Consider the following 26234-nt stretch of genomic DNA (forward strand, 5'->3'; position numbering starts at 1 on the left):
ATGTCAGATTTGTGTCCATTAATTCTTTTGCGTAGAGACTGTCCAGTTTGGCCAATGTACATGGCAGAGGGGCATTGCTGGCACATGATGGCATATCACATTGGTAGATGTGCAGGTGAACGAGCCCCTGATGGCATGGCTGATGTGATTAGGTCCTATGATGATGTCACTTGAATAGATATGTGGACAGAGTTGGCATCGGGCTTTGTTGCAAGGATAGGTTCCTGGGTCAGTGTTTTTGCTCAGTAGTGTGCGGTCTGAAACCAGTGTTTGTAAATGTAAAGTAATGCACAGTGGAAAACAATGCCACCTATACATACAAAATGATGGGGTCTAAATTAGCTATTACCACTCAAGAAAGACTTTGGTGTCATTGTGGTTAGTTCCCTGAAAAAATCCACTAAATGTGCAGATGCAGTCAAGAAAGCAAAAAGAATGTTAGGAACCATTGGGAAAGGGATAAATAATAAAACATGGACTATCATCATGCTATTATATAAATCCATGATATGCGCACATCTTGAATACTGTGTGCAGTTCTGGTTGCCCCATCTCAAAAGAGATCTATTGCAATTGGAAAAGGTACAGAGAAAGGCCACAAAAATGATTAGGGGGATGGAACAGCTTCCATATGAGGAGAGATTAAAAAGACTGGGACTGTTCAGCTTAAAAAAGAAACAACTAATGGGGGAATATCATAGAGATTTATAAAATCATGAATGGTGTGGACAAAGTGAAAGGGTGTTACTTACCCCTTCACATAACACAAGAACTAGGGGTCACCAATGAAATTAATAGGCAACAGGTTTAAAAAAACATAAGGAATTGCTTCTTCACACAACGCATAGTCAACCTGAGGAACTCATTGCCAGGGGATATTGTGAAGACCAAAAGTGTAACTGGGTTCAGACAAGAATTAGATAAATTCATGGAGATTAGTCCATCAATGGCTGTTAGCCAAGATGGTCAGGGATGCAACTCCATGCTCTAGGTGTCCCTAAATCTCTGAGCGCTAGAAGCTGGGACTGGATGCCAGGGGATGGAAGCATGTGGCACCAGCATGTGGAAGCATGGGGCACCAGCCCCTGTTGGAAGACAGGATACTGGGCTAGATGGACCATTGTTCTTACCCAGTATGGCCATCTTATCTTATGTAAATTTTATGAGCAGCTTCTCCACTTCATTGTGCAGGTCTTTAATGAAAATATTGAATAGTACTAGACCCAGCAATGAGCCCTGTGGGTCTCCACTAGATATACCCTTCCAGTTTGACAGTGAACCATTGATAATTACTCTTTGAGTATGGTCTTTCCACCAGTTGTGCACCCCACCTTACAGTAATATCATCTAGGTGACAAATCCCTAATTTTCTTTTGAGAATGTCATGTGGCACTATGTCAACATCTTTACTAAAATCAAAATATATCACATCATCTGTTTCTCCCATCCACTAGGCTAGTAATTGTCTAAGAAGGAAATTAGGTTGGTTTGGTAAGATTTGTTCTTGATAAATCTATGCTGGCTAGTCTTTATAACCTTATCCTATGGGTGCTTACAAATTGATTGTTTAATAATTCACTGCTCTACAGCCAAAATGTTTCTGAAATAAATGTAGTCAAACTTTACTAATTCTGGGTCACTGAGAACGAAAATGATGCTTAAAATTGTTGATTGGCTCTAGTTTTCAAGATATGCTATTGGGTCAGTATATACGACCCTTGACTTGGGAATGGCGGTGGATAAGTGAGTTATAAAGGGAAGGGATCTCAATTTAAACCAGAAATGACTAAAATACATCTTTGACTGGATCTATGAATAAATCTATGACTGGGTTTGGACAGTACTAGCTTTTTAGGCAAAACAATGAATGATGCAATCTGAAGCTGGTATTGCGTCATACATGATATGAATTGCATCATGTTATTCCTAGAAGTCGTGGATGATGCAATCATAACGAAGCTTACATCACTCTGCTGAACAAATTGCCCTATATCAGCTCTAGAAATCATACAGTGTCGTGCTCTCTTATTTGTCAGTGTTTGATTTTGCAAAGGGACACATTTCTGTTTAGCCAAAGTGAGCAGAGATGCCTCGTACTTGTGTGAACAGTGCAGATAACTTCTGCGATGTTTGTGCTGAAGTGACTTTTGCATCACAAAAGCGCAGTATAACCACTATGGTTAAGAAAGCCTATCACCTTTATTTTGGCTGCAAAATTGGAGATCAGGACAAGAGGTGGGCTCCACACATATGCTGCAACACTTGTGCAACAAATCTTCGCCAGTGGTTGAACAGGAAAAGGAAATCTATGCCTTTTGCAGTGCCAATGATTTGGAGAGAGCCAACAGATCATACCAGCAATTGTTACTTCTGCATGGTGCCTCCAGTTGGGAAAGGTGTGTCAAAGAAGAAAAAGTGGACCGTGCATTATCCAAACATTCCATCAGCTATACGCCCAGTACCCCACGGAGAAGGACTGCCGGTTCCTGATGCACCAGAATCATTCTCACTTGAGTCAGACGAGGAAGAGGATGAAACTTCTGGTCCTGAACCATCAATGTCACAGGACCCACATTTTCTCCCATCCTCCTCCTCTGAACCACACCTCATAACACAAGGTGAACTGAATGACCTTGTCAGGGATTTGGAACTACCCAAGAGTAAGGCAGAATTGTTGGGCTCCAGACTACAGCAGTGGAATCTCCTGGCAGGTGATGTTAGGGTTTCCATGTTCCGTGACCGTCAAAAGGATCTTGTCCCATTCTTCTTCTTGGAAGGTGATCTTGTAGCCTGCAACAACATCAATGGTGTGATGGCAGCCCTCAACATCGTTCACGATCCAGATGAGTGGAGACTGTTCATTGATTCATCGAAGACGAGTCTTAAAGCTGTTTTACTGCATAATGGTAATGTTTTGCCATCAATTCCAGTTGGTCATGCAGTCCATATGAAGGAAACCTATGACAACATGAAACAACTTTAGAGGTGCATAAACTATGACCAACATCAGTGGCAGCTTTGTGGCGATTTGAAGGTTGTTGCTCTCTTGCTTGGTCTGCAGACTGGATACACAAAGTACTGCTGTTTTCTCTGCGAATGGGATAGTCGTGCAAGAGATTCCCACTACATCAAGAAAGATTGGCCACTCCGACAGTCATTGGAGCCTGGGAGGAAAAGTGTTCAGCATCCACCACTTGTTGAATCAAGGAAGATTTTGTTACCACCCTTACACATCAAGCTGGGTCTGATGAAGAACTTTGTCAAGGCCATTGACAAAACACAAGCAGCTTTCAAGTACCTCCGTGGAAAATTTCCAAGGTTAAGTGAAGCTAAGATAAAGGAAGGTGTCTTTGTTGGTCCTCGTGAACTTCTTCGAGATGATGCATTTGACCATGCACTGCGTGGCAAGGAAAAGACGGCATGGAAAGCCTTCCAGTTAGTGGCAATAAATTTTCTCGGAAACAACAAGGCAGACAACTACAGGTTGTTGGTGGAAAACCTCCTCAAGGCATACAAAAGCCTTGGTTGCAACATGTCACTAAAGATACATTTTTTGCACTCTCATCTAGATTTTTTTCCCACCGAACTGCGGAGCAGTGAGCGACGAGCACGGCGAGCGATTTCACCAGGACATTGCAACAATGGAGAAACGCTATCAGGGCAAATGGAGCCCATCAATGCTTGCAGACTATTGCTGGACAGTGACAAGAGATGCTCCATTTAATGAATACAAGAGACAAGCCAAGAAGCGCCGAGTAGACACTGAATAGGACTAAACTATGTACATAAAATTTATTATGAAACAAAAGGCAAAAAACTATTAGTTATATGACCCTTTTGCTGATTTTTAAAGTGTTACATAAACAGGACAGGTGAAATATTATCATGTAAAGCAACCATAAACACATGAAAAGACCTAGGTTTACAATTTATGATTAAAACTCTACTATCTACACAATATACATAGACATAAAATGTAAAAACTTAAATATCTTAGAAACAGTAGCCAATCAGTTGTTTTAATTGTCATATTTGAATTCAGCACATCAAAATACATAATAAATAGCACATTTTATCTCTGAAGCAGATGACTTCTCAAAAATTGTAGACCAGTGTAATTTATTCCAGTATCTTTCCAGGTATTAAAGTTAGGCTGACTGGTCTATAATTCCCCAGATCCTATTTGTTCCCCTTTTTAAAGATAGGTACTATGTTTGCTCTTTTCTAGAACTCAGGGGCCTCACTCGCCCTGTATGAGTTCTCAAAGATAATTGCTAACAGTTTGGAGATTGTGCCAGCTATTTTTTAACCTTTCCTCATAGGTCAGGCTTTCTAAACCTTTTATCAGTTGTATTGCTTTCCTCTGGACTCTCTCTCCAATTTATCCACATCTTTCCTAAAGTGTGGAACCCAAAATTGGACACAGTGCTCCAACCAAGGCCTCATCAGTGCTGAGTAGAGCAGGACAGTTACCTCCTGTGTCTTACATATGACATTAGTGAAGACTGAAGCAAAACAGGCATCACGAGATGGAGAATCCACCACTTCCCTCTGGGGCACCTGGCATTGGCCACTGTTGGAAGACAGGATACTGGGCTAGATGGACCTTTGGTCTGACCCAGTAAGGCTGTTTTTATGTTCACTTTCCTTGGCAGAAACAACAAGGAGTCTGGTGGCACCTTAAAGACTAACAGATTTATTTGGGCATAAGCTTTCGTGGGTAAAAACCTCACTTCTTCAGATGCATAGAGTGAAAGTTACAGATGCAGGCATTATATACTGACACATGGAGAGCAGGGAGTTACTTCGCAAGTGGAGAACCAGTGTTGACAGGGCCAATTCAATCAGGGTGGATGTAGTCCACTCCCAATAATAGATGAGGAGGTGTCAATTCCAGGAGAGGAAAAGCTGCTTCTGTAATGAGCCAGCCACTCCCAGTCCCTATTCAAGCCCAGATTAATGGTGTTAAATTTGCAAATGAATTTTAGTTCTGCTGTTTCTCTTTGAAGTGTGTTTCTGAAGTTTTTTTGTTCAATGATAGTGACTTTTAAATCTGTAATAGAATGACCAGGGAGATTGAAGTGTTCACTTACTGGCTTTTGTATGTTACCATTCCTGATGTCCGATTTGTGTCCATTTATTCTTTTGCAGAGGGACTGTCCGGTTTGGCCAATGTACATGGCAGAGGGGCTATAACATTAGTAGATGTGCAGGTGATTGAGCCCTTGATGGTGTGGCTGTTGTGGTTGGGTCCTCTGATGGTGTCGCCAGAGTAGATATGGGGACAGAGTAGGCAACGAGGGATTGGTTCCTGGGTTGGTGTTTCTGTGGTGTGGTGTGTAGTTGCTGGTGAGTATTTGCTTCAGGTTGGGAGGTTGTCTGTAAGCAAGGACTGGCCTGCCTCCCAAGGTCTGTGAGAGTGAGGGATCATTTTCCAGGATAGGTTGTAGATCGTGGATAATGCGCTGGAGAGGTTTTAGCTGGGGGCTGTATGTGATGGCCAGTGGTGTTCTGTTATTGTCCTTGTTGGGCCTGTCCTGTAATAGGTGATTTCTGGGTACCCGTCTTGCTCTGTCAATCTGTTTCCTCACTTCCCCAGGTGGGTATTGTAGTTTTAAGAATGCTTGATAAAGATCTTGTAGGTGTTTGTCTCTGTCTGAGGGGTTGGAGCAAATTCAGTTGTATCTTAGGGCTTGGCTGTAGACAATGGATCGTGTGATGTGTCTTGGATGGAAGCTGGAGGCATGTAGGTACGTATAGCAGTCAGTAGGTTTCCGGTATAGCTGCTGCCAGAGGGTTCCTGGGCCGGGACCCAGAGTAGTAGGCGAGCCTGGTTCCCTCCCTCCCCCCTTACACTGCACCTGGCCGTGGAGGAGTGTGGCCCGATACAGACTGTGGCTGGCCCCTCAGGCAAGGGGCTAGACTTTGGGGCTGCAGTAGGCCACCAGGGTAGGTGCAGACTCAGGACTGCGGAAACCCCTGGAAGGGGGGAAAACCGAGTGGGGCACAGCTGGAGAGCTGTGTCCAGAAGAGGAGGCCGCAAGCCAGGGAGCAACGCAGGTCCCAGACAGCACAGCAGAGCAGGCAACGGGCAGGACACCACCCGCAGAGGGCGCTCCACGGCTAGGACAGAGCTAATTCCTAGAGCGACTGGCAGGAGGCGCCGCGGTGTACTGTATTTTCCACTGCATGCATCCGATGAAGTGGGTTTTAGCTCTCGAAAGCTTATGCTCAAATAAATTTGGTAGTCTCTAAGGTGCTACACGTACTCCTCATTCTTTTTGCTGATACAGACTAACATGGCTACCACTCTGAAACCTCTTTGTTATGTAAGTTTCTTGCTGTCTTGGTAAATAGTAATAGCTACAACTCTCTAAAGTACCTGGGGATGGGCAGCTTCAAGGAAAGATGCTATACAGAATAGAGAGGTACATTTCATTATATGCCATAGTTTCCAGCTATTAACTTAGTCAAGCAACTTATGTCATTATGGAAACTGGCATTGCATGGATAAGATAGATCACAAGCTTGGAGACTAACATTTTTCAGATGACATCTGTCTTATAGATAAGTCAGTTGATGATAATGCAGTGAGATGAACGATCTTGCAAATAGGTCATACCAATAAATCAAAGACAGAAATTACAAAATTTGTTTATCTACCAATGCTTTTATCTATTTGGAAGAAGGTGATGCATTGAAGACCTATTAATAAATTTACTTGTGGGTAGCATCAATCACAATACTGGTGATTGCACATTTGCTGTAGGGTCCAGAATATGTAAAGCGAGTGTTGTATTTCAAAAATTTCATACAGTATGGGAGTCCAATGTGGTTAGAAAATGCAAAAACTTTGTAGCTGCAAAGTCCTAAATGTCCTCTTATATGGAGCAGAGTCCTGGAAAAATGAATGAGTCCATCCATAGAATATTCAACATAAAATGTATAGATAGAATAACTAACCAAGAGGTCCAACTACTTATAACAATACAAGTAGTACAGAAGAAGAAGAGATGGACATATTTGAGACGTCTTTTATGAATGTCTGTTAATAGGCTACCTAAAAAAGCATTTCTTCGGCGATCCTAGGGCAACTGATGAGACACTGACCTACAGCCACGCTCTGTAGCATAATAATGGCTGAAGTGGCATTACTACATCTGAATATAGAAGACTTGGAAAAATTAGCCCAGGATAGGGACAATTGGTGTTCTTCGACATCTACCTTATGTACCTGATGATGTGAAAAAGATGATGATAATAGAGTTTCATGGCATTTAAGGTCATTAGCTCATCTAGTCTGACCTCCTATGTATCATAGGCCATTAGATTTCATCCTCAAGAGGCTAAACAATTGTGTGCCACAGGCAGACAACAAGAGAGACTAGGGTACCATCAATGCCAGAAGCCTCTGCAATGGGAGGGAGTTGATTGTGAGATATGCCCAGGTGATCCCTGTAAATGATCTATGCCCCCTGCTGCAGAGGAAGCAGGAAAAAAATGCTAAAGGTCCATGCCCATCTGACATGGGGGGGGGGAATCCTCCCCAACTCCAAATTTGGCAATCAAATTGACCCTGAGCATGTAAGCAAAACACACTAGCCAGGCACCTAAAAAAAGGTTTCTGTGTACCACCTTAGAGCACTGGTCCACCTCGTCCAGCATCCTAGCTCCAGCTGTGGCCAATCTAATGCTTCAGAGGATGGTGAAAAAACCCAAAATACACTTGGCCACTTGTACATCTGGGGAGGGATTTCCCTCCTGACTCCTGCAGGTGACCAGATAAAGCACTGAAGCTGGAGATTTTATTACCCATTGTCTTAATGCAGCGTGGCAAGACTTATGAGCAGGTTGAGGCAATGCAGTTTCCAATTCTTCCCACAGCCCTTGAAGGAACCAATGCGACCATCAAGCCTGACCTTCCCCCCACTTCCCCAGCCATAGAATTTCTCCCAGAAGGTGGATTAAAGCTTATCTTTTAGAAAGATAGCTAATTTTGTTTAAAAACTCCAAATGGTGCTGAGTTGACCTCCTTCTCAACAAGTAGTTCCAATGTTTAATGACACTGCTAGGAAATTGTCATTTCAAGATTGAATTTTTCTAACCTCAGCTTCCACCCGTTGACTCTTGTTATGGCTTTGTCAGCAAGTCTAAAAAGCACCTCACTGTCAGATGACTCTTCCATGTCTAGGTACCTGTGCACAGATTTTGTAGATACATGACAACCCTCGCCTTCCAGAAACACACCCCCAGCAGTACAGAGCCTCCTTTGGTCTGACAAATCTGGCATCCTTTGGTTTAACAGAATCTCCGAGCATGTTGATCTGATTTTTCTGGAGCTTTGCCTCCAAAGACCTAGAAACATTTGTCCCTTCAACTCTGACATCCCCAAGCATGAGTTTTTGATTGGAGTCAAGGGCTAGGATAGTTTCATTGCAGGAGCACAACAGTATGCTCCTGAAGGTGTTTATAGCCCCTGCAATTCCATCTGAGGTCCCAGATTCCATGGCAGCAAAACATCAGGTTCCCATCTTGGACAAGTGTGATGCATAGACTCTTGCTCCGTGCTTCTAAGGGTTGAGCACCATGAAGCTCTTGTAATGCACAGCCAGTTGGAACCAGACAGAATAAATGAGATCTCTTGCAAGCACCTTAAGCACTGAGTGATCACTGAACATCACATGGTACCAGGACTAAAAAGAAATCAAGAAAATACCCTGAGGGGAAAATGGACCAGTTAGAAGTTCCACCAGAGCTGAAACTCTGAAAATGTGAAAGAAAACTGGAAGAAGTTCAGGCAGGGCTTCACTCTGTCTGCAAGCACGGGTTCCAACAAAGAGGAAGACAGTCGTAAGGTAGCCTTATTATTAACAGTGGCTGATTCTGAAGCACTTGATGTATTTAATAGTTTTCTGTTAACTCTGGCAGAAGAGTCTAAGTATGAAACTGTAGTACAGAATTTTAAGTACTGCACTCCATGTAACAGACATTTGAAATATACGTTTTTAATCACAGGGTCCAAAGGAAGGTAAAACTATAGAAGAATTTGGCTCTTTGTCTTCAGATGAGAGCCCCCCAAAATTGCAAGATTGAGTCCCTGATAAGGGAACAGATTATGATTAATGCTGGAACAAAAAAAACCAAAACAACCTGCTCTCCACACACATACTCAAGGTACATCTACAGTGTGATAAGAGACCCACAGCACAGCCACACAGCCTGACTCAGGCTCCCAGGGTTTGGGCTGCAGGACAATAAAACTGCAGCATAGACATTCGAGGCTGGTCTGGCACTCAGGCTCCCATGAGGGGAGGGAGTCCCAGAGTCCAGGTGCCAGCCCGAACACAAATGTCTACACTGCAGTTTTATAGCCCTGCAGCCTGAGCCCTGTGAGCCCAAGTCAGCTGATCTGGGCTCTGAGACTCAGTGCTGCTGGTTGTTTTTTTAGTACAGTGTAGCTGTGACCTCAGGGACTAGTAGAAGATCCACAATTAACCCTTGACAGGGCATTTAGAATTTGCCAACCTACAGAAGTTGCCCAGTACAGAATGACGCTTATGTAGAGTGGACAGTGCTCTGACACTGCAGCTATGATTGAGAATCCAAAATACCATGTTGGGAGCAGGGGGGTGGGGGCGGGAGGGGTGGGGGGGAGAGAGAGAGAGGAGGGAAAAAAACACACAGAACTCAAAGTCTAAATCCAGCAAAAACAGCACATGGTGCTGCATACCCTGTGGCAATAAGTACAAGTTAAGACTCTGCCTGGAATGTGGGAACAAAGGCAAAAAGTGAATGGTTTACATCACTTTGCAAGAGTTTGCAAGCACTAGCAGAGAGTGCACAGCATGAGCAAAGAGGACAACAGCACCATTAGCTCAGAGGATTCTTCATAGGAGCAATGGAGACCACTGCAGCAGATGATTGGACTGTCAACCTGGAAGCAAATGGGACATTTATTACTTTTAAGTTGTACACTGATACACAAGCCAGTGTCTTGCCAGAAACACTGTGAGTCACTGGAAGATAAAGCTACAGTAGCAGGTAACCTCAGGACTTACAGTGGTGCGCTCATTCCCACTATGTGTGTACGTGAACTAAATGTACGGGTAAATAACAAACTGTATCTTTTCCAATTTTGTATATAGTATAGTTGTAGCCGTGTCAGTCCCAGGATGTTAGAGAGATAAGGTTGGTGAGGTAATATTTTTATTGGACTTGTCTCTCCCACCAACAGAAGTTGGTCCAATAAAAGATATTACCTCACCCTCCTTGTCTCTCTTTTCCAATTTGTAACAGTACCAGGGAAAAGTGTACCTATTATTGGATTAAAAGTATGTCAAGCCATTGGTCTCATCAAAAAGATGCACTCAGGGAGGATCAGGGAACCAAAACAATTGAGGAAGAGTTTGAAAATGTTTCTCAGGGAATAGGGAAGATCTCAAAGTACAAAAAAAAAAAAAAAGGGGGGGGGAAGAGCCCAACCATCCCACAATTAACGCTCCAGTGTTAAAAAGGGAACATTTTCCACTATCTACAAGGGGAGAAATTTTGGAGAAGATGGTTGATGCTAAATATATATATTTTTTTGTTAAACTCTTGAGGTATGCATCAGCAGGGTTCTGGCAAGGCCCATTGGAAAAACAAAGCACGTTTGTGCACATTCAATATCCCCTTTGGGAGACACTCTTTCTGCAGACTGCCATTTGGGTTATGTTCAATACCCAGCGTGTTTCACCAGAAAAATACAACAATTTTTTGATCCTATGGAGGTTTACATAGATGACATTTTCATCGGGGAGGGGGGTGGAGTAGGGGATCCAAAACAATAGAAGAGCATGACCAGAGGCTCCACACATCTTTGTCTAGAGCTGATGGGCTGAACAGAAATGTAAATTCTGTGCAACAGAAATAACAAACCTGGGAGAGAAGTTAACACAGCAAGGTTGAGGCCATCAACAACATGCCTGCCCCAGTAGACAAGGAAGAAATACAGAGATTCCTCAGAATCCTGAACTACGTATGGAAATTTGTGCCTACTTTAGCTGCCCGAACCAGCAACCTGAGCTGTATTATGCAAAGCTGTCCAATGAACATGGGATGCAAATCTTAATACAGAGAAACTGAAAGAATTCGAGCAGGGGTGGGCAAACTTTTTGGCCTGAGGGCCACATCTGGATATGGAAATTGTATGGCGGGCCATGAATGCTCACAAAATTGGGGGTTGGGGTGCGGAAGGGGGTGAGGGCTCTGGGGTGGGGCCAGAAATGAGGAGTTCAGGAGGGGGCTCCGGGCTGTGGCGAGGGTTGGGGTGCGGGGTGGGATGAGGGCTCTGGCTGGGGGGGGTGGGCTCTGGGGTGGGCTGGGGATAAGGGCTTTGGGGTATACGAGGGTGCTCTCGGCTGGGACCGAGGGATTCGGAGGGCAGGAGGGGGATCAGGGCTGGGGCAGGGGGTTGGGGTGCGGGAGGAGGTCAGGGGTGCAGGCTCCGGGCAGCGCTTACCTCAAGCAGCTCACGGAAGCAGCGGCACGTCCCCCCTCCGGCTCCTATGCGGAGGTGCAGCCAGGCAGCTCTGCGGGCTGCAACGTCCGCAGGCGCTGCCCCTGCAGCTCCCATTGTCTGCAGTTCCCGGCCAATGGGAGCTGCGGGGGGGAGGGGGAAGGGCGCTTGGGGCGGGGGGCAGCGTGCGGAGCCTTGTAGCTGCCCCTATGCGTAGGAGCTGGAGGGAGGACATGCTGCTGCTTCTGGGAGCTGCATGGAGCCATGGCATGCACGGAGCGGGGCAAGCCCCCGACCGCACTCCCTGGCGGGAGCTCAAGGGCCAGATTAAAAGGTCTGATGGGCTGGACGCACCCCATGAGCCGTAGTTTGCCCACCCCTGAATTAGAGGACCCAGTTCTGAGGTACCGTGACAGTAAGCACAAAACTAAGCTGTCCCCAGATGTTGCCAAGGAAGATATTGGCACATGACAGTATGGTCAAAATTGGAGACCAGTGATTTATGCACCATGGGGATTAACAAAAATTTAGTGTTAATATGCTCAAATAGAGAAGGAAGCTTTGGCCTTAGTCCATGGGTATAAAAAGTTTAACATATTTATTTATTGGAGGTCTGTGTTATGTGAAACAAACCATAGTCCACTTATTGCCAGTGCTAAAAGGGGTCAGGCAACCCCCACCCCTGCCCCAGAATACACAGATTATTTTTTCAGCTACAAATGTATGATTTGTAAATTGAATACAAACCTGGGAGAAATTTGATGGTTGCAGACACATTCTGTAGAGCATTTGACAAAAGTGCAATGGAACAAAGTCCAGATTTTGTACATGTCATTCTGATTTAAAAAAAACCTGTCCAGGTGTAACACCAACAGACCCCGGTCATCAGTGAGCAGGGTTGAACCTGGGACCTCTGGAGCTTAGTTAGGGTTACCATATTTCAGCAAGCAAAAAAGAGGACGGGAGGAGCCCCGCCCCCGTCCTGCCCAAGCCCTGCCCCTGCCCCTCCCACTTCCCGCCCCCCTCAGAACCCCCAACCCTCCCCCCCGCTCCTTGTCCCCTGACTGCCCCCTCCTAGGACCCCTACCCCTAACTGCCCCCCAGGACTCCACCCCCCTACCTAAGCCTCCCTGCCTCTTGTCCCCTGACTGCCCCCTCCTGAGACCCTCCCCCCAGCCTAACTGGCCCCCTAGGACCCTACCCCCTACCTGTACCCTGACTGCTCCAACCCTTATCCACACCCCCACCCCCAGACAGACCCCTGGGACTCCCACGCCCCATCCAACAACTCCCCACCCCCTGACAGCCCCCCCCAGAACTCCCGACCCATCTAAACCCCTCTGCTCCCTGTCCCATTGACTGCTCCAATCCCTCTCCCCGCTCCTGCCCCCTGACAGCCTGCCCCAGAACTCCCAACCCCCCCACCTCACTCCTTGTCCCCTGACTGCCCCCTCCTGGGACCCCTGCTCCTAACTGCCCTCCAGAACCCCACCCCCTACCTAAGCCTCCCTGTTCCTTATCCCCTAACTGTCCCCTCCTAAGCCCCCCCCCAACTGCCCCCCAGGACCCTACCCCCTACCTGTACCCTGACTGCCCAAAACCTTATCCACACCCTCCCCCAGAAAGCCACCCCCCGAACTCCCGACCCCCCCATCTCTTGACTGCCCCATCCAAAACCTCCCTGCCCCTTCTCCGACCCCCTGGCCCCCTTGTTGTTGGCCTTCGCCTAACGTCTCTGTGAACTTGCTCAGGAACGACCTGAGCCAACCTGAGCCGTTCGTCCCGGCAGGCTGGGGAGCAGGAGCGGGGGAGGAGCTCCAGACTGCCGGAGGCGATCTGCGAATGCAGGGAGGGAGGGAGTGATCTCAGCTGCAGGGGAGAGGAGTGGGGCTCTCTCTGGCTGTCGGAGCCCCATGTAAGTGGCACCATCCGGCCGGCTGCCCTGTTAGCCACGCGCACTCTGCATGGGGCGGGGGGGGAAGTCCGGACATTTACAAACTCCCCCCGGACGCTATTTTTAGCTCAAAAATCCGGACATGTCCGGGGGAATCCGGACGAATGGTAACCCTAGCTTAGTGCATGAGCCTCTACAGCATGAGCTAAAAGCCAACTGGCTCTTAGCTAGGGCTGTAGAGCAGACTCATTTTCTCTCTCTAAGTGGTCTTGGTGCCACTCGATGGGACAGAACACCACACCCAGGAGGTGTGTGTTACACCTGGAAATCAGGCTCTTTGTGCCATCCCCTTCCAACAGCTCAGGAATCTTTTCCAGGCTTCCTTGACTGTTCCTGCTCTTGCTGGAGGTGGCCTGCTATGCCCCCAGCCATCAGGCCCGGCAGACAGGCCCAGCTTGTCAGCATGGAAAACAGTAGCTTAACTGAAAGTCACTTCAGCACCAGCCAGTCCCAGTGCTGACTCCCTTGCTGACACACCCGCTTTCTGACTCCCTTGCTGACACACCTGCTTTCTGTCGGCCTCAGGGACGCATTCCTGCTTGCAGCTTCCCCCAGGATCTCCAGCATCACACCCTGCATTCAGCCTCCACCAACCCCACAGGACAGAGCAGTCATCCTGCATTAATAACAGCTGAGGCCACCAGTACAGTGTACATGCAACAAGAGGGGACACTCTCCTATTGCATAGACATACGGTGAAGGACAGCGCCATTCTACAGATTATTTGTACTCCAGAACTCCCAATCAAGGCCCCAGTATGCTGTGTGCGGCACAGAGTAAAGACCATCCCCTGTCCTAGAGACAAGACTGACAGAAATAGACCAGAAGTAATAGCCAGGCAACACTTATACAATATGTCACAAGTAGAGAGTTTGTTCTATCTCCCCTCGCAAACCAATGCCCCATCGCTGACAACCGGCCCCAGCCAACTTGACACACTACTTGCTTCTCTGAGTCAGGCTGGAAGAAACGCAGAGCAAGATATCCTCCTCACACACACAAACCTGACAGTAAAACACTCCAGACACCCATTAGATAACATGCATACCTGAGCCATTTGTGACAAAGTGAAGATGATGCTCCCATGATGGATGGCTCTGTGGATGAGGGGAAAGCAGTGGATGTGTTATTCCTTGACTTTAGGAAAGCTTTTGATATGGTATCCCACAGTATTCTTGCCAGCAAGTTAAAGAAGTATGGGCTGGATGAATGGACTGTAAGGTGGATAGAAAGCTGGCTAGATCGTCGGGCTCAACGGTTAGTGATCAATGGCTCCATGTCTAGTTGGCAGCTAGTATCAAGCAGAGTGCCCCAAGGGTTGGTCCTGCAGCCGGTTTTGTTCAATATTTTCATTAATGATCTGGAGGATGGCGTGGATTGCACCCTCAGCAAGTCTGCAGATGACACTAAACTGGGAGGAGTGGTAGATACGCTGGAGGGTAGGGATAGGATACAGGGGACCTAGACAAATTAGAGGATTGGGGCAAAAGAAATCTGATGAGGTTCAACAAGAACAAGTGCAGAGTCCTGCACTTAGGATGGAAGAATCCCATGCACTGCTACAGACTAGGGACCGACTGGCTAGGCAGCTGTTCTGCAGAAAAGGACCTAGGGGTTACGGTGGATGAGAAGCTGGATATGAGTTAACAGTGTGTCGTCCTTGCCAAGAAGGCTAATGGCATTTTGGGCTGTATAAGATGGGGCATTGCCAGCAGATCGAGGGACGTGATCACTCCCCTCTATTCAACATTGGTGAGGCCTCATCTGGAGTTCTGTGTCCAGTTTTGGGCCCCATACTACAAGAAGGATGTGGAAAAATTGTAAAGAGTCCAGCGGAGGGCAACAAAAATGATTAGGGGGCTGGAGCACATGACTTATGAGGAGAGGCTGAGGGAACTGGGATTGTTTAGTCTGCAGAAGAGAAGAATGAGGAGGGATTTGATAGCTGCTTTCAAGTACCTGAAAGGGGGTTCCAAAGAGGGTTCCATGTTCTCAGTGGTACCAGATGACAGAACAAGGAGCAATGGTCTCAAGTTGAAGTCGGGGAGGTTTAGGTTGGATATTAGGAAAAACTTTTTCACTAGGAGGGTGGTGAAGCACTGGAATGGGTTACCTAGGGAGGTGGTGGAATCTCCTTTCTTAGAGGTTTTTAAGGTCAGGCTTGACAAAGCCCTGGCTGGGATGATTTAGTTGAGGATTGGTCCTGCTATGAGCAGGGGGTTGGACTAGATGACCTCCTGAGGTCCCTTCCAACCCTGATATTCTATGACATGAGAGTGACATCTGGATGACCCAACCGTATTAAAAATGAGTAAACTGATAAATTGAAAAATATTGTAAATGGGGAATTATCAGCCACGAGGATTTGTTTCTAGAGGGGGTCTTGCAGGAATCTGTTCCGGGCCCAATGCTATTCAGTATCAATGATTTAGAGCAGGGGTGGGCAAACTACAGCCCATCAGACCTTTTAATCCGGCCCTTGAGCTCCTGCCGGGGAGCGGGGTTGGGGGCTTGCCCTGCTCTGCGCATGCTGTGGCTCCGCATGGGTCCTGGAAGAAGTAGCATGTCCCCCGCTCTGGCTCCTACATTGCTGGCAGGGCTGGCTCCAGGCACCAGCCCAGCAAGCAGGTGCTTGGGGCGGCCAATGGAGAGGGGCGGCACGTCCGGCTCTTCAGTGGCGGGTCCCTCACTCCCTCTCAGAGTGAAGGACCAGCCGCCGAATTGCCGCCGAAGACTGAAGCAGCAGCGGTAGAGTTGATCGCGATCATGGCTTTTTTTTTTTTTTTTTTTGCTGCTTGGGGCGGCAAAAACCCTGGAGCCGGCCCTGATTGCTGGTAAAATTTACAGACGACAAAAATTAGTGAAGTGGTAAATATGGATGGGTGTGGGTGAGTTGCACAGACCTACCTGGATCACTTGGTAGGTTGGGCTCATTTGAGCATGCATTTAATACAGTCAAATGCAAAGTCATAAGTCTAGAAACAAAGAATGTAGGTCACACAAGACAGGGACTATATCCCGGAATGCAGCAACATTGAATAGGATTTAGGTGTCATAACAGATAACAAATTGAACATGAGTGTCCAGTGGGATGCTGTAGCTAAGTGGGTGAAACAAGCCTTGGATGTATAAGGAGGGAAATATCCAGGGCAGCTGGGAAGTGATGTTGCCTCTGTAGATGGCATTAGTGAGAACATTTCTGGAATACTGTGTTCAGTTCTGGTGTCAACGCTTCAAAAGAGATGTTGAAAAATAGAGATGGTTCAGAAAAGAGGCACAAGGACAATATGAGGTCTGGAAGACATCTCCTATAGTGAGACACTGAAAAAGCTCACTATTAGTTTATCCAAGAGAAGGCTAAGAGTTGACTTGATCATCGTCTAACAAGTGCCTTCGGGATGAAGAAATTTCTTTTAGTAGAGAGCTCTTTAATTTAGCAGAAAAAGGCAGAAAGAAATCCAATAGTTGGCACCTAAAGCCAGACAAATTCAGACTAGAAATAAGGGGCAGATTTTTAACAGTGTTACCAAATTTGCCCATTACTTTGGGGTATGTTCATTTATTAGGGTTACTCTTCGGGAGGGCGGGGGGTGTTCTGTAATTCTATCAATGTACTGCTTGTGTCACTTGTGTTCTCATACAGAGCTCTACTTCTCTCTGCTGCAAGTTCCTTCCCAATGGTGCTATCCTGCAGGACCTAGACTGGGTTCTTCCAGCCCCAGAATCAGACAAACACACACATACACACACATTAACAGCGCGCTTCTGAGAGGACTGGGTTAATGAGCACTCCCAATCTGACCCCTTATATGTCCCTGGACTCAGTAGGCTGGGTCGAGCAGTATTTCCAAGCTGTCACCCTCATCTGCCATGGGCACCGCACCGGAACAGAGCGTGCCTGAGCAGGCTGGGTCGAGCAGCACTTTCAATCTGCCATTCTCATATGTCCCGGGTTCAGCACGTCACTATCCCCACTTTCACATTACAATTGTTCTGTTAGTAACCCACTTGATGAGCAAACCCCACAGGATTTTTGGGTGCTGCAGGGATCTTTAGCTTAGATATGAGGAGCGTTGCTGCAGACTGAATGAGGAAGCCAAAAAACACCCACGGGCGGGGGGAGAGAGAGAGAGAGAGAAGCAACTAGCTTAACCATGAAAGTTATTTATTGCCAGTAATAACCATAGGGGAGCCAAACAAACAACAGTGATAATATTAAATCTAACTTAAATTTGATTATAAAAGTCAGGTTTAGAAAACTATAACTGATCACACAAGTCAGGGTCAGAAGGCTATACCGAGAGAGAGAGAGAGAGAGAGAGAGATGGGTTCTCACCACTCCGTGAAGCTTGAATCGATCGGGGGTCCCATGTGGTGGTGATAGCTGAGGGTCTGGAGTGCTGGAGACAGGCAGAGCCCCCAGCACAATCAGTCAGGAGAAGATGAAGTGCCAATGAAACTAGGGTGACCAGATCATCCAGGTCAAATATCGGGACGCGGGGGTGGGGTGGGGTGGGGCGGGGCGGGGGGGCAGAGGGGAAAAAAAACGGCGGCAGAGCAAAAAACCAACAACCCCCTCCACCCCCCCCCACCATTCCTCCTCCCTCCGCAAGCACTGGAGGGAGGCCCGGGAGACGCAGGGGGAGCGTGGTGCCGGGGTGAGTGAGTCCGGCCTGGCCCCAAGCTCAGGCAGGACTCGGGCGGTACCTGGAGGGAGAGTAGGGGGGCGGCCCACGGGGCCAGGCGGCGGCTGTTCTCCCCACCTGGGCAGCAGGATGTGGGAGCAGCAGCTGCTGCAGCTCCCATTGCCGCGGGGGAGGAAGCGGTCAAGCACGTGGCGCTTGGCGGCTGCGGCTCTGGCGCCCGCAAACCCCCCAAGCCCGGGCCTGCTGTGGCGACCCAGCGAGCACACTGCGCCCAGCCCCTGGCCAATCGCATCTGGGCTGGCTGCCCAGCTGGTGCAATCCCGCGAGCGGCCCCAGAGTGGGGGCAGCAGGCCCCAGCCCCCCCGTCCTGCTCGGGTCCCGCAGGGGAACAAACGGGACTGCCGATGCCGCCACCCGCGGGATTGCACCAGCTGGGCAGCCAGCCCAGACGCGACTGGCCAGGGGCTAAAATTTAAATAAAATTAATGGAGATATCCTATCTCCTAGAACTAGAAGGGACCTTGAGAGGTCATCAAGTCCAGCCCCCTGCCTTCACTAGCAGGACCAAGTACTAATTTTTGCCCCAGATCCCTAAGTGGCCCCCTCAAGGATTGAACTCACAACCTTGAGTTTAGCAGGCCAATGCTCAAACCACTGAGCTATCCCTGGGTCCCCGCAGCAGGCCCGGGCTCGGGGGGTTCGGGCCCGGGCGCCAGAGCCGCAGCCGCCGAGCACCACGTGCTTGGCCGCTTCCTCCCACAGCGGCAGTGGGAGCTGCAGCAGCGGCTGCTCCTGATTCCCGCTGCCCAGGTGGGGAGAACCCCCCTATTCTCCCTCCAGGTACCGCCCCGCCGAGTCCTGCCTGCGCTCGGGGCCAGGCCGGACTCACACTCACCCCGGCCCCGCGCTCCCCTGAGTCTCCCGAACCTCCCTCCAGCGCTTGCGGAGGGAGGAGGAATGGCGTGCTTGGGAAAGAGGCAGGGATTTGGGGAGGGAGCCAATGGGGCACTGAGGGAGCGGCCATGGGGGCGGGGATCTGGGGAGGGATCCAATGGGGGAAGAAGGGGGCGGAGTCGGGGCGGCGGGGTGGGTGGGTGCGAGCCCTTCCGGGCTCCGGAGCCTTTGCTTGTTTGTACAGTGTCCCTACCTAACATTGGTCGGGACGCGGGACAAACAAGCAAATATCGGGACAGTCCTGATAAAATCGGGACGTCTGGTCACCCTAAATGGAACTGATGCAGATTTTGGATCCAGGCATCAGAACACTTACTTGAGCATGGGTAGGGTTTTTTGTAGGGAAACAACAATGGTTCAAGGGAGAACACTAGATTTGTTTATGGGTAAACTGATAGCTCAAGGGAGTTTACCAAAGTTGTTTTGTTCAGGCTAGACAATAGGAACTGATCATTCCTGGCTATGGGCGATGTTCCTTGGAGGGAGCTCACAGTGCAGTTAGGGAGCTTCACTATTTTGGATCCCAATAAAGGATTTAGTACTAGAATTGGTCTGATAACTACTGAGCTGGGTGTGTGCAGGCGTGGGTTCATTGACATCTGGAGCAGAGATCCCCCATCATGCAGTGCTTCCCTGCTTTTCCGTGCAGTTCTTGCCTTGGAAGCTCTGTTCTCCATTCTGTATGCTAATGGAGATGCCTCCTTGTCCCATCTTCGATGCAAATGAGCCTAGGGGAGTTTCCTTAATCCTGTCACCTTTGTCCCAGGGGTTTAGGTGTGTCTCCCATTGCTCTTTGTAAGTCTTTCTTGTGATTGGTTTTGGTTCAAGCAGAGGCGGGGGGGGAGGGGGAGAGGTCTTTCGTGAGTCAGACAGGCTGGGTATTGTGCCTGGGTTTCCCAAGAACACAGAGCTGATAGGGAACAACAGTGAGGGTAATTAACCATCAGAACAATTTACCAAAGGCTGTGGGTAATTCTCCATCACCTGGAATCTGTAAATCAAGACTGGATCTTTCTAGAAGAGCTGCTCTACCTCAGCCAGGAGTTATTTGGCTTGAAGCAGGAATCCCTGGGTGAAGTTCTCTGGCCTTTATTAAGCTGAAGTTCAGTCTAGATGATCAGAATAGTTTTTTCTGCCCTCCCTCAAAGTCTGTCTAGGACATATAACATTCTGAGCCACACTCATCCAGCCATTGACATCTGCACACCTGACAGTAAGAGGACATCCCCAGTATACACAAAACACAAGAGAGACACCCAGCACTGGATTAGGCAATCGTGAGGCCTAGAAACACCATGACTGAGTTCCCTGTGGCTTCATCCCTGCAGCACTATAGCCCCACTTTCATGGTCATAAGGGTCCCCTCACCTTTCCCAGATTGGCAAGGGCTATATTCTGGGTCCCCAATCTCCTCTCCCTCCAGGAGCAATAGATCTGAAACACCCCACCCCACCCTTTATGAGCAGCATGGGATCCCTCTCCCTTAGGAGAAAGGGAGGGCAGCCAAAACTCCCACAGTACTTACCTCAGCTACAAGGGTGTCTCTGATTGGGTGGGTGGCCCAGGCCCTCTTTACTCTTCTCTTATTATAGAGAGTTCTCTACAGGACCTCTGGAACAGTGGGGCTGGGAGTTAATGCTCCAGTGAGAATCATGGGATAGTTCCACCCTCTCAGAGTCAGGTTCCAGATGCTCTGCAGCACACATAGGCATGTCACTAGTTTAGTTGCTTTTTAGTTACATTTCGAAGCTTTTTGTCCCAACCCAAAGCACAAGCAAGACCCCCCCCCCCACACACACACACACTCTCTCTCTCTGACTCAAAGATACAGATATACCATATACAAGGCAGACAGCAAGACAACATTCCATACACCCACAGATTTAAAAGTTTATTAGATAATATTTGAAAAATAAACGATACAGAAAATTTGAAGCGTCAGTTATTGGTCATTGGGGGTAACATACAGTGTATAGGGGGATGTTAGTATTTTGGTGTTGGGCAGCACACATAATATATACAGACTGCAATGTCCCCAATGGGGGGGAGGTAAACGGTGGGCGGGATCAAGATACAGCCAACAAGCGGTGAGGGTCCATCACTCATACAGAGAGTAGAGACAGTCATGGGTATAAGTAAGTGGGCTGGGTAATGGGGATGGGGTGACCCTCACGTGGTGGGATTCAGTTAGGTTCGGTGGGTTCAGGGCTCAGGGGATAAAGTCCAGCAGGGGGGGTTTCTAGGTCTCTTCCCCCTTGTGGGTGTAGGAGGTCTCCCCGGCTCACTCCCGGTATTGGCGGTGGCCGGTGATGTGCTCTGTGTAAATGTCCCGAGACCAACGAATAGTGTCCGATATTAAGAGACAGAGATAATGCACACACACACCACTACACACCAAACTAGTCTATACTATGATTAGGATAGCTGCCCCGTACCATAAAGATAAACAAGGGACTTAAATTTAGGATCTTCTAACCATCAGCAGAAATTGTGACCCAGACAGACAAAAGTGTGTGTGAATTACACAGACTCCAACATCAAGTAAAGTCCGAATGTAACTCACAACATCAACAAACCACCACCTCCCTACAGTTAGGCTAGAGCAGAGAACGCAAAGCAGGCCTGCAAAAAAAGGAAACCTGATTACAATTTCAGGAGCACAGGAGGAAAAAAAAACACAACAGGGAAAATTACTAAAGAGAACCTAAGCTAATGGGCAACTAACCAGTGAGGAAGGTAGGAAAAAAAGCTTCCAACAACCATAATCCAAGACTCTGCCCTGAGGTCTGGCTTTATTCTTAAATAAAAGTTTCAGAAGAAGAGTAAATAAAGTGTGAAGGCTGGGTACTAACCTGAGCTTTCCCACCTCCTATCAGATGGGAGAGAAGAGACCATACCTTTCTCTTTAGTAGCCCTTCCTAGCTACTAGAATGTACCCAAGTCCTTCTTGCCAGCTACTCCTACCCCCAGAGGCAGGATGTCTTGTTTCTAGCTTCCTGTAGGCTCCTAATCATGGGCCCTGGTGACTATTGTTCCCAGTTTTAAAGGATCCACGGGCTTGAAGAGGTGCACAAGGATGTGTGTACCCTTTCATCCAGTGCAGTTTCACAAAACAATTAATTTAAAAGAGAGACTGATAGTGTGTTTCACTGACATCCAGCTAATACCCAGACAAATTATACTTGCTTTAACAAAAGTCTAGACGGTTAAAAAAAAAATCTAACTTTAGAAAGCCTGAAAATGAATAGCTAAGGAATCCTGCTTTATAATCCCTTATCACTCACCGTCACACCTTCCCAATTTACACCATCCTCCCAACCATAATTTTGAACAAATATATGCTAATATGTCAAAGTAACACATTAGTAGGTGACCATACAATCCCATTTCCTTGCCAAGAGATCAGTTTCCAAGCCACTATAACACTGATATATGCTACCTCACATACTGCAAAAAAAGCTGTATATATGGTAATTACTACCCAGTGCACCTGACATCTGTTCACTGTCTCTCACTGTTTTACCATGCATGATCTCTACACATACCCATTTGGGAGGAGGAAGGTGTAAATGGGGATGAGGGTGATGGTTAATATTGGCTATTAGTTCCCTGCTCTTTATTCCTTCCTACAGCTCCCCTGCCCCTCATGGCTCGCCGGTCCCAGAGCTCCTCACAGGGGGACAACCCCCTGGACCCTAACTACCTGCCACCCCATTACAAGGAGTATTACCGGCTGGCTCTGGATGCGCTAGCTGAGGAGGGGCAAGAGAGTTATCATCGTTTTCTGGATGAAGAAGGAGCCCCTGACTTTCTCTGCAGCACAGAGGTAGAGCACATCACTCAGCATCTCCAGAAGCCCCAGTATGCCAACCAGGAGAGCAGCTGCACGGATGCCATGCATGGCAGTGACATAGACGGATCCTCTGGGACTTATTGGCCTATGAATTCTGACCTTGCTGTCCCTGAGCTTGATCTGGGCTGGCCAATGGTCTTTGGATTCAGGGGTACTGAGGTAACAACTCTGGTGCAGCCACCACCCCCAGACAATCCCAGCATCAAGGAAGAAGCCCGTAGGATGATCCGAGCTGCACAACAGGTAAGATCGAACAAAGGCCAGGAACCAACAGAGCTGAAGGAGATGGGGCAGGATGCAGCAGCTCTGCACTGATTCCCTCTTCTATTCCCTGTGCAAAATTACACTCAGGACCCCTTAGGCCACTCTGACAATTGAAAGGGGCTTTACCGGACTGGAAACAGCTGCCTGAGACTTCCCTCATACAGGGGCCTCCCTAGTTTGTGTAGAGCTGGTGTAAAGGCTCTGCATTGGCATTCCTCCCAGTCCCTAGCATGGGGAGGGAAAGGGAAGGTGTTGGATGCATAGTCAGCATTCACTATACTACAGTTATTCTCTGCTACCAAGAGGCCATAGGAAACTGCATAAGTTAGAGCAGCCCTGAGGCTATGCTACACCAGAGATTACACAGGACTCTGCATGGTCTCAGAACATGAGGAGCCCAAAGATGGCTTAAAGACACCTCCCCCATTGCCAGCTTTAAAGTATATAGGCAATATCTACAGAATGGGGGAATTGTATCTTGGAACGCTGTAAATCCTGAAAACGATTTAGGGGGTCACAGTGGAGGCTACTGAACATGAGCTCTCACTGAGACACTGTAGATGTATAAAACGGAGAGAGTGAATGGGTGTAGGGAAGTGATTTTTACATTGGTGAGTCCGATACTGGAATACTGCATCCAGGTTTAGTGTCGACATTTTAAAAAGGGTGTTGAAAAAGTGGAGAAGATATAAAGAAGAACCACAAAAATGATTCCAAGTCTGGAAAAAAAATGCTTTACAGTGAGACAAAGGACTCAATCTGTTCAGCTTATCAAAAAGATGTTTAAGAGGTGATTTGATTATGATGTAGAAGTATCTTAATGGGGAGAAAAAAACAGCTATTAAAGGTCGCTTTAATTTAGCAAATTGGCTGCAAGCTGAAGACAAATTAAGATTAGAAATAAGGCACACATTTTTAATAGTGATAGTGGTTAGCCATTGGAACAAGTTACCAAGGGAAGTGTTGGGTTCTTCATCTCTCGATGGTTTCAAATCAAGATAGGATGCTTTGCTGGAAGATATGCTTATTCAACCCAAATTATCATGGACAATAGGGGGTAATGGTGAAATTCTCAGGCCTGTGTTATGCAGGAAATCAGACTGGGATATGTCTACACTACAAGTACTACACGCTATGCCGCTGTAGCATAGACACTTACTACAGCGATGTAAGGAGTTTTCCATCGCAGTAGTAAACCCACCCACCCTCTCAGGAGGGAGTAGCTAGGGCAATGGACGAATTCGTCCATCGACCTAGCTCATCTACAGTGGGGTTAGGTCAACCTAGCTGTCATGCAGGGCATGAATTTTTTCATAGCTTTGAGTGATGTAGCTAGGTCGACCTGAGTTCTAGGTGTAAATCAGGACTAGATGACCTAATGATTCCTTCCGGCCTTAAAGTGTAAGAATTCTTACTCCAGGGACATGAAGTGAGTCCAGAAGGGGCAGGTGCCAGAGTGGGGCACAGAACAGGTCCAGCGGGGCAGGTACTGTCAGGGTAGGAGGAAGAAATGCAGCAAGTACAGCAGAGGCAGATGCTGGGGTGGGAGGGACTGTGCTGTAAGCAGCTGCAAGTGAATGCTCATATACAGGGATGACACAGGCAGGCCTAAAATTTGACGGTCCTTATCTCACTCTCTCTCCCACAGGTGGTAGCTATAGTGATGGATGTTTTCACAGATGTGGATCTGCTGAGTGAGGTGCTGGATGCTGCTGCCCGCAGGGTCCCTGTGTATATCCTCCTGGATGAAATGAACTCCCAGCTCTTCCTAGACACAGCTGCTAAGTGCAAAGTCAACCTCAACTATGTGGAGGTGACCTGGGCGGGTTCACTGCTGGGATCCTATGGTCTGGTCCTGAGGAGCTGGCGGGGGAGGGAGGGGAAGAGCTACAGGGCTGATGGGTGTAAGGGGCCAGAGGAGAAAGAAGTTATCTCAGTAATGAGGGGGAAATAAAGGTGGGAGGCAGCCTGTGTAGTGTCATGATGAGACACTGTAGCTCAGGGGTGGGCAAAGTACAGCCCGCGGGCTGGATCCGGCCCATCAGGGCTTTGGATTTGTCCCGCGGGATTGTCTCCCCCGTGGCGCCACGGGCCCCGCGCCGCTGCTGGAAGCAGACGGCACCATGTCCCTGTGGCCCCTGGGGGAGTGGGGGCAGAGGGCTCCGCGCACTGCCCTTGCCTCTAGGTACCACCCCCCCGCAGCTCCCATTGGCTGGGAATGGGGAACCCTCGGGCCAAAAAGTTTGCCCACCTCTGGTGTAACTGGACAGAAAGGCAAATAGAGAAGCTAGTGCTGATGTTATGGAAGAGATGGGTATGAAGAAGGGAGCTAATGGGGGGGGGGGGGGGGCGGCGCAAGAGCACCTGCTGCCTTTGGAAGTCACTGCCTCATCTCTCCGCTGGTTTGCAGTTCCTGAGGGTCCGGACGGTTTCTGGCCCCACCTATTACTGCCGCACGGGGATGTCCTTCAAAGGGCATGTGAAAGAGAAGTTCCTGTTGGTGGACTGCATGGTGGTGCTAAGTGGCAACTACAGGTGAGGGGGTGCAGGGCGGGACTGCAGATTGGCATAGCCCTGTCTCTATTAGGAAGAGATGCTGGTGAGAGGGGGCACTCTAACGATGACAGTTACAACTAAACAGTGGCAAGGTTGTATCCCTTAAACTCAATATTGGCGCACAATGCACTATTATTCCAAGGGATAATATGTAATTCTGTAGCTAAGGACAGGGCCGGCTCTAGGTTTTTTGCTGCCCCAAGCAAAAAAAATTTTGGCTGCCCTCCCCCCTACTGCACCCTCCTGCCGCCCCAGCCCTGGGTCACTGGTAACTTGCTCCCAGGACGGGTCATTCAGCAGGAATTTTGGATGTGCACAGAACACAGACAGGATTGGTTCCCATATGGTTACAGAACTGCACTAAAGTGGAACAATTTTCAGCTTGTGTGATTGAAGGCTATCTGGATGCATATTATAAGACTGTCCTACATAAATGAGGAAAAGTTGAGGTGCCTTTATTATTCTTTTGTTCCATTCTTTGTTTCTATGGGGAATTTGCCAATGCAATAT

General features: G+C 48.1%; 1 protein-coding gene across 1 annotated transcript in view; it reads left to right on the forward strand.

The window, feature by feature from the left end:
• Window positions 1-22368: 22368 nt before the first annotated feature.
• FAM83H (family with sequence similarity 83 member H) overlaps window positions 22369-26234 on the forward strand; it is a 15902-nt gene continuing 12036 nt past the window's right edge. The window contains exons 1-3 of the mRNA XM_024204402.2: window positions 22369-23147; window positions 24817-24981; window positions 25579-25703. Of these exons, the coding sequence (XP_024060170.2) occupies window positions 22698-23147; window positions 24817-24981; window positions 25579-25703 (740 nt within the window). The 5' untranslated portion in view covers window positions 22369-22697. The remainder of the gene's footprint in view (window positions 23148-24816; window positions 24982-25578; window positions 25704-26234) is intronic.

Source organism: Terrapene carolina, unplaced genomic scaffold, assembly GCF_002925995.2.
Source record: "Terrapene carolina triunguis isolate 2854851 unplaced genomic scaffold, T_m_triunguis-2.0 Scaffold268, whole genome shotgun sequence".
Taxonomy (NCBI): Eukaryota; Metazoa; Chordata; order Testudines; family Emydidae; genus Terrapene; species Terrapene triunguis.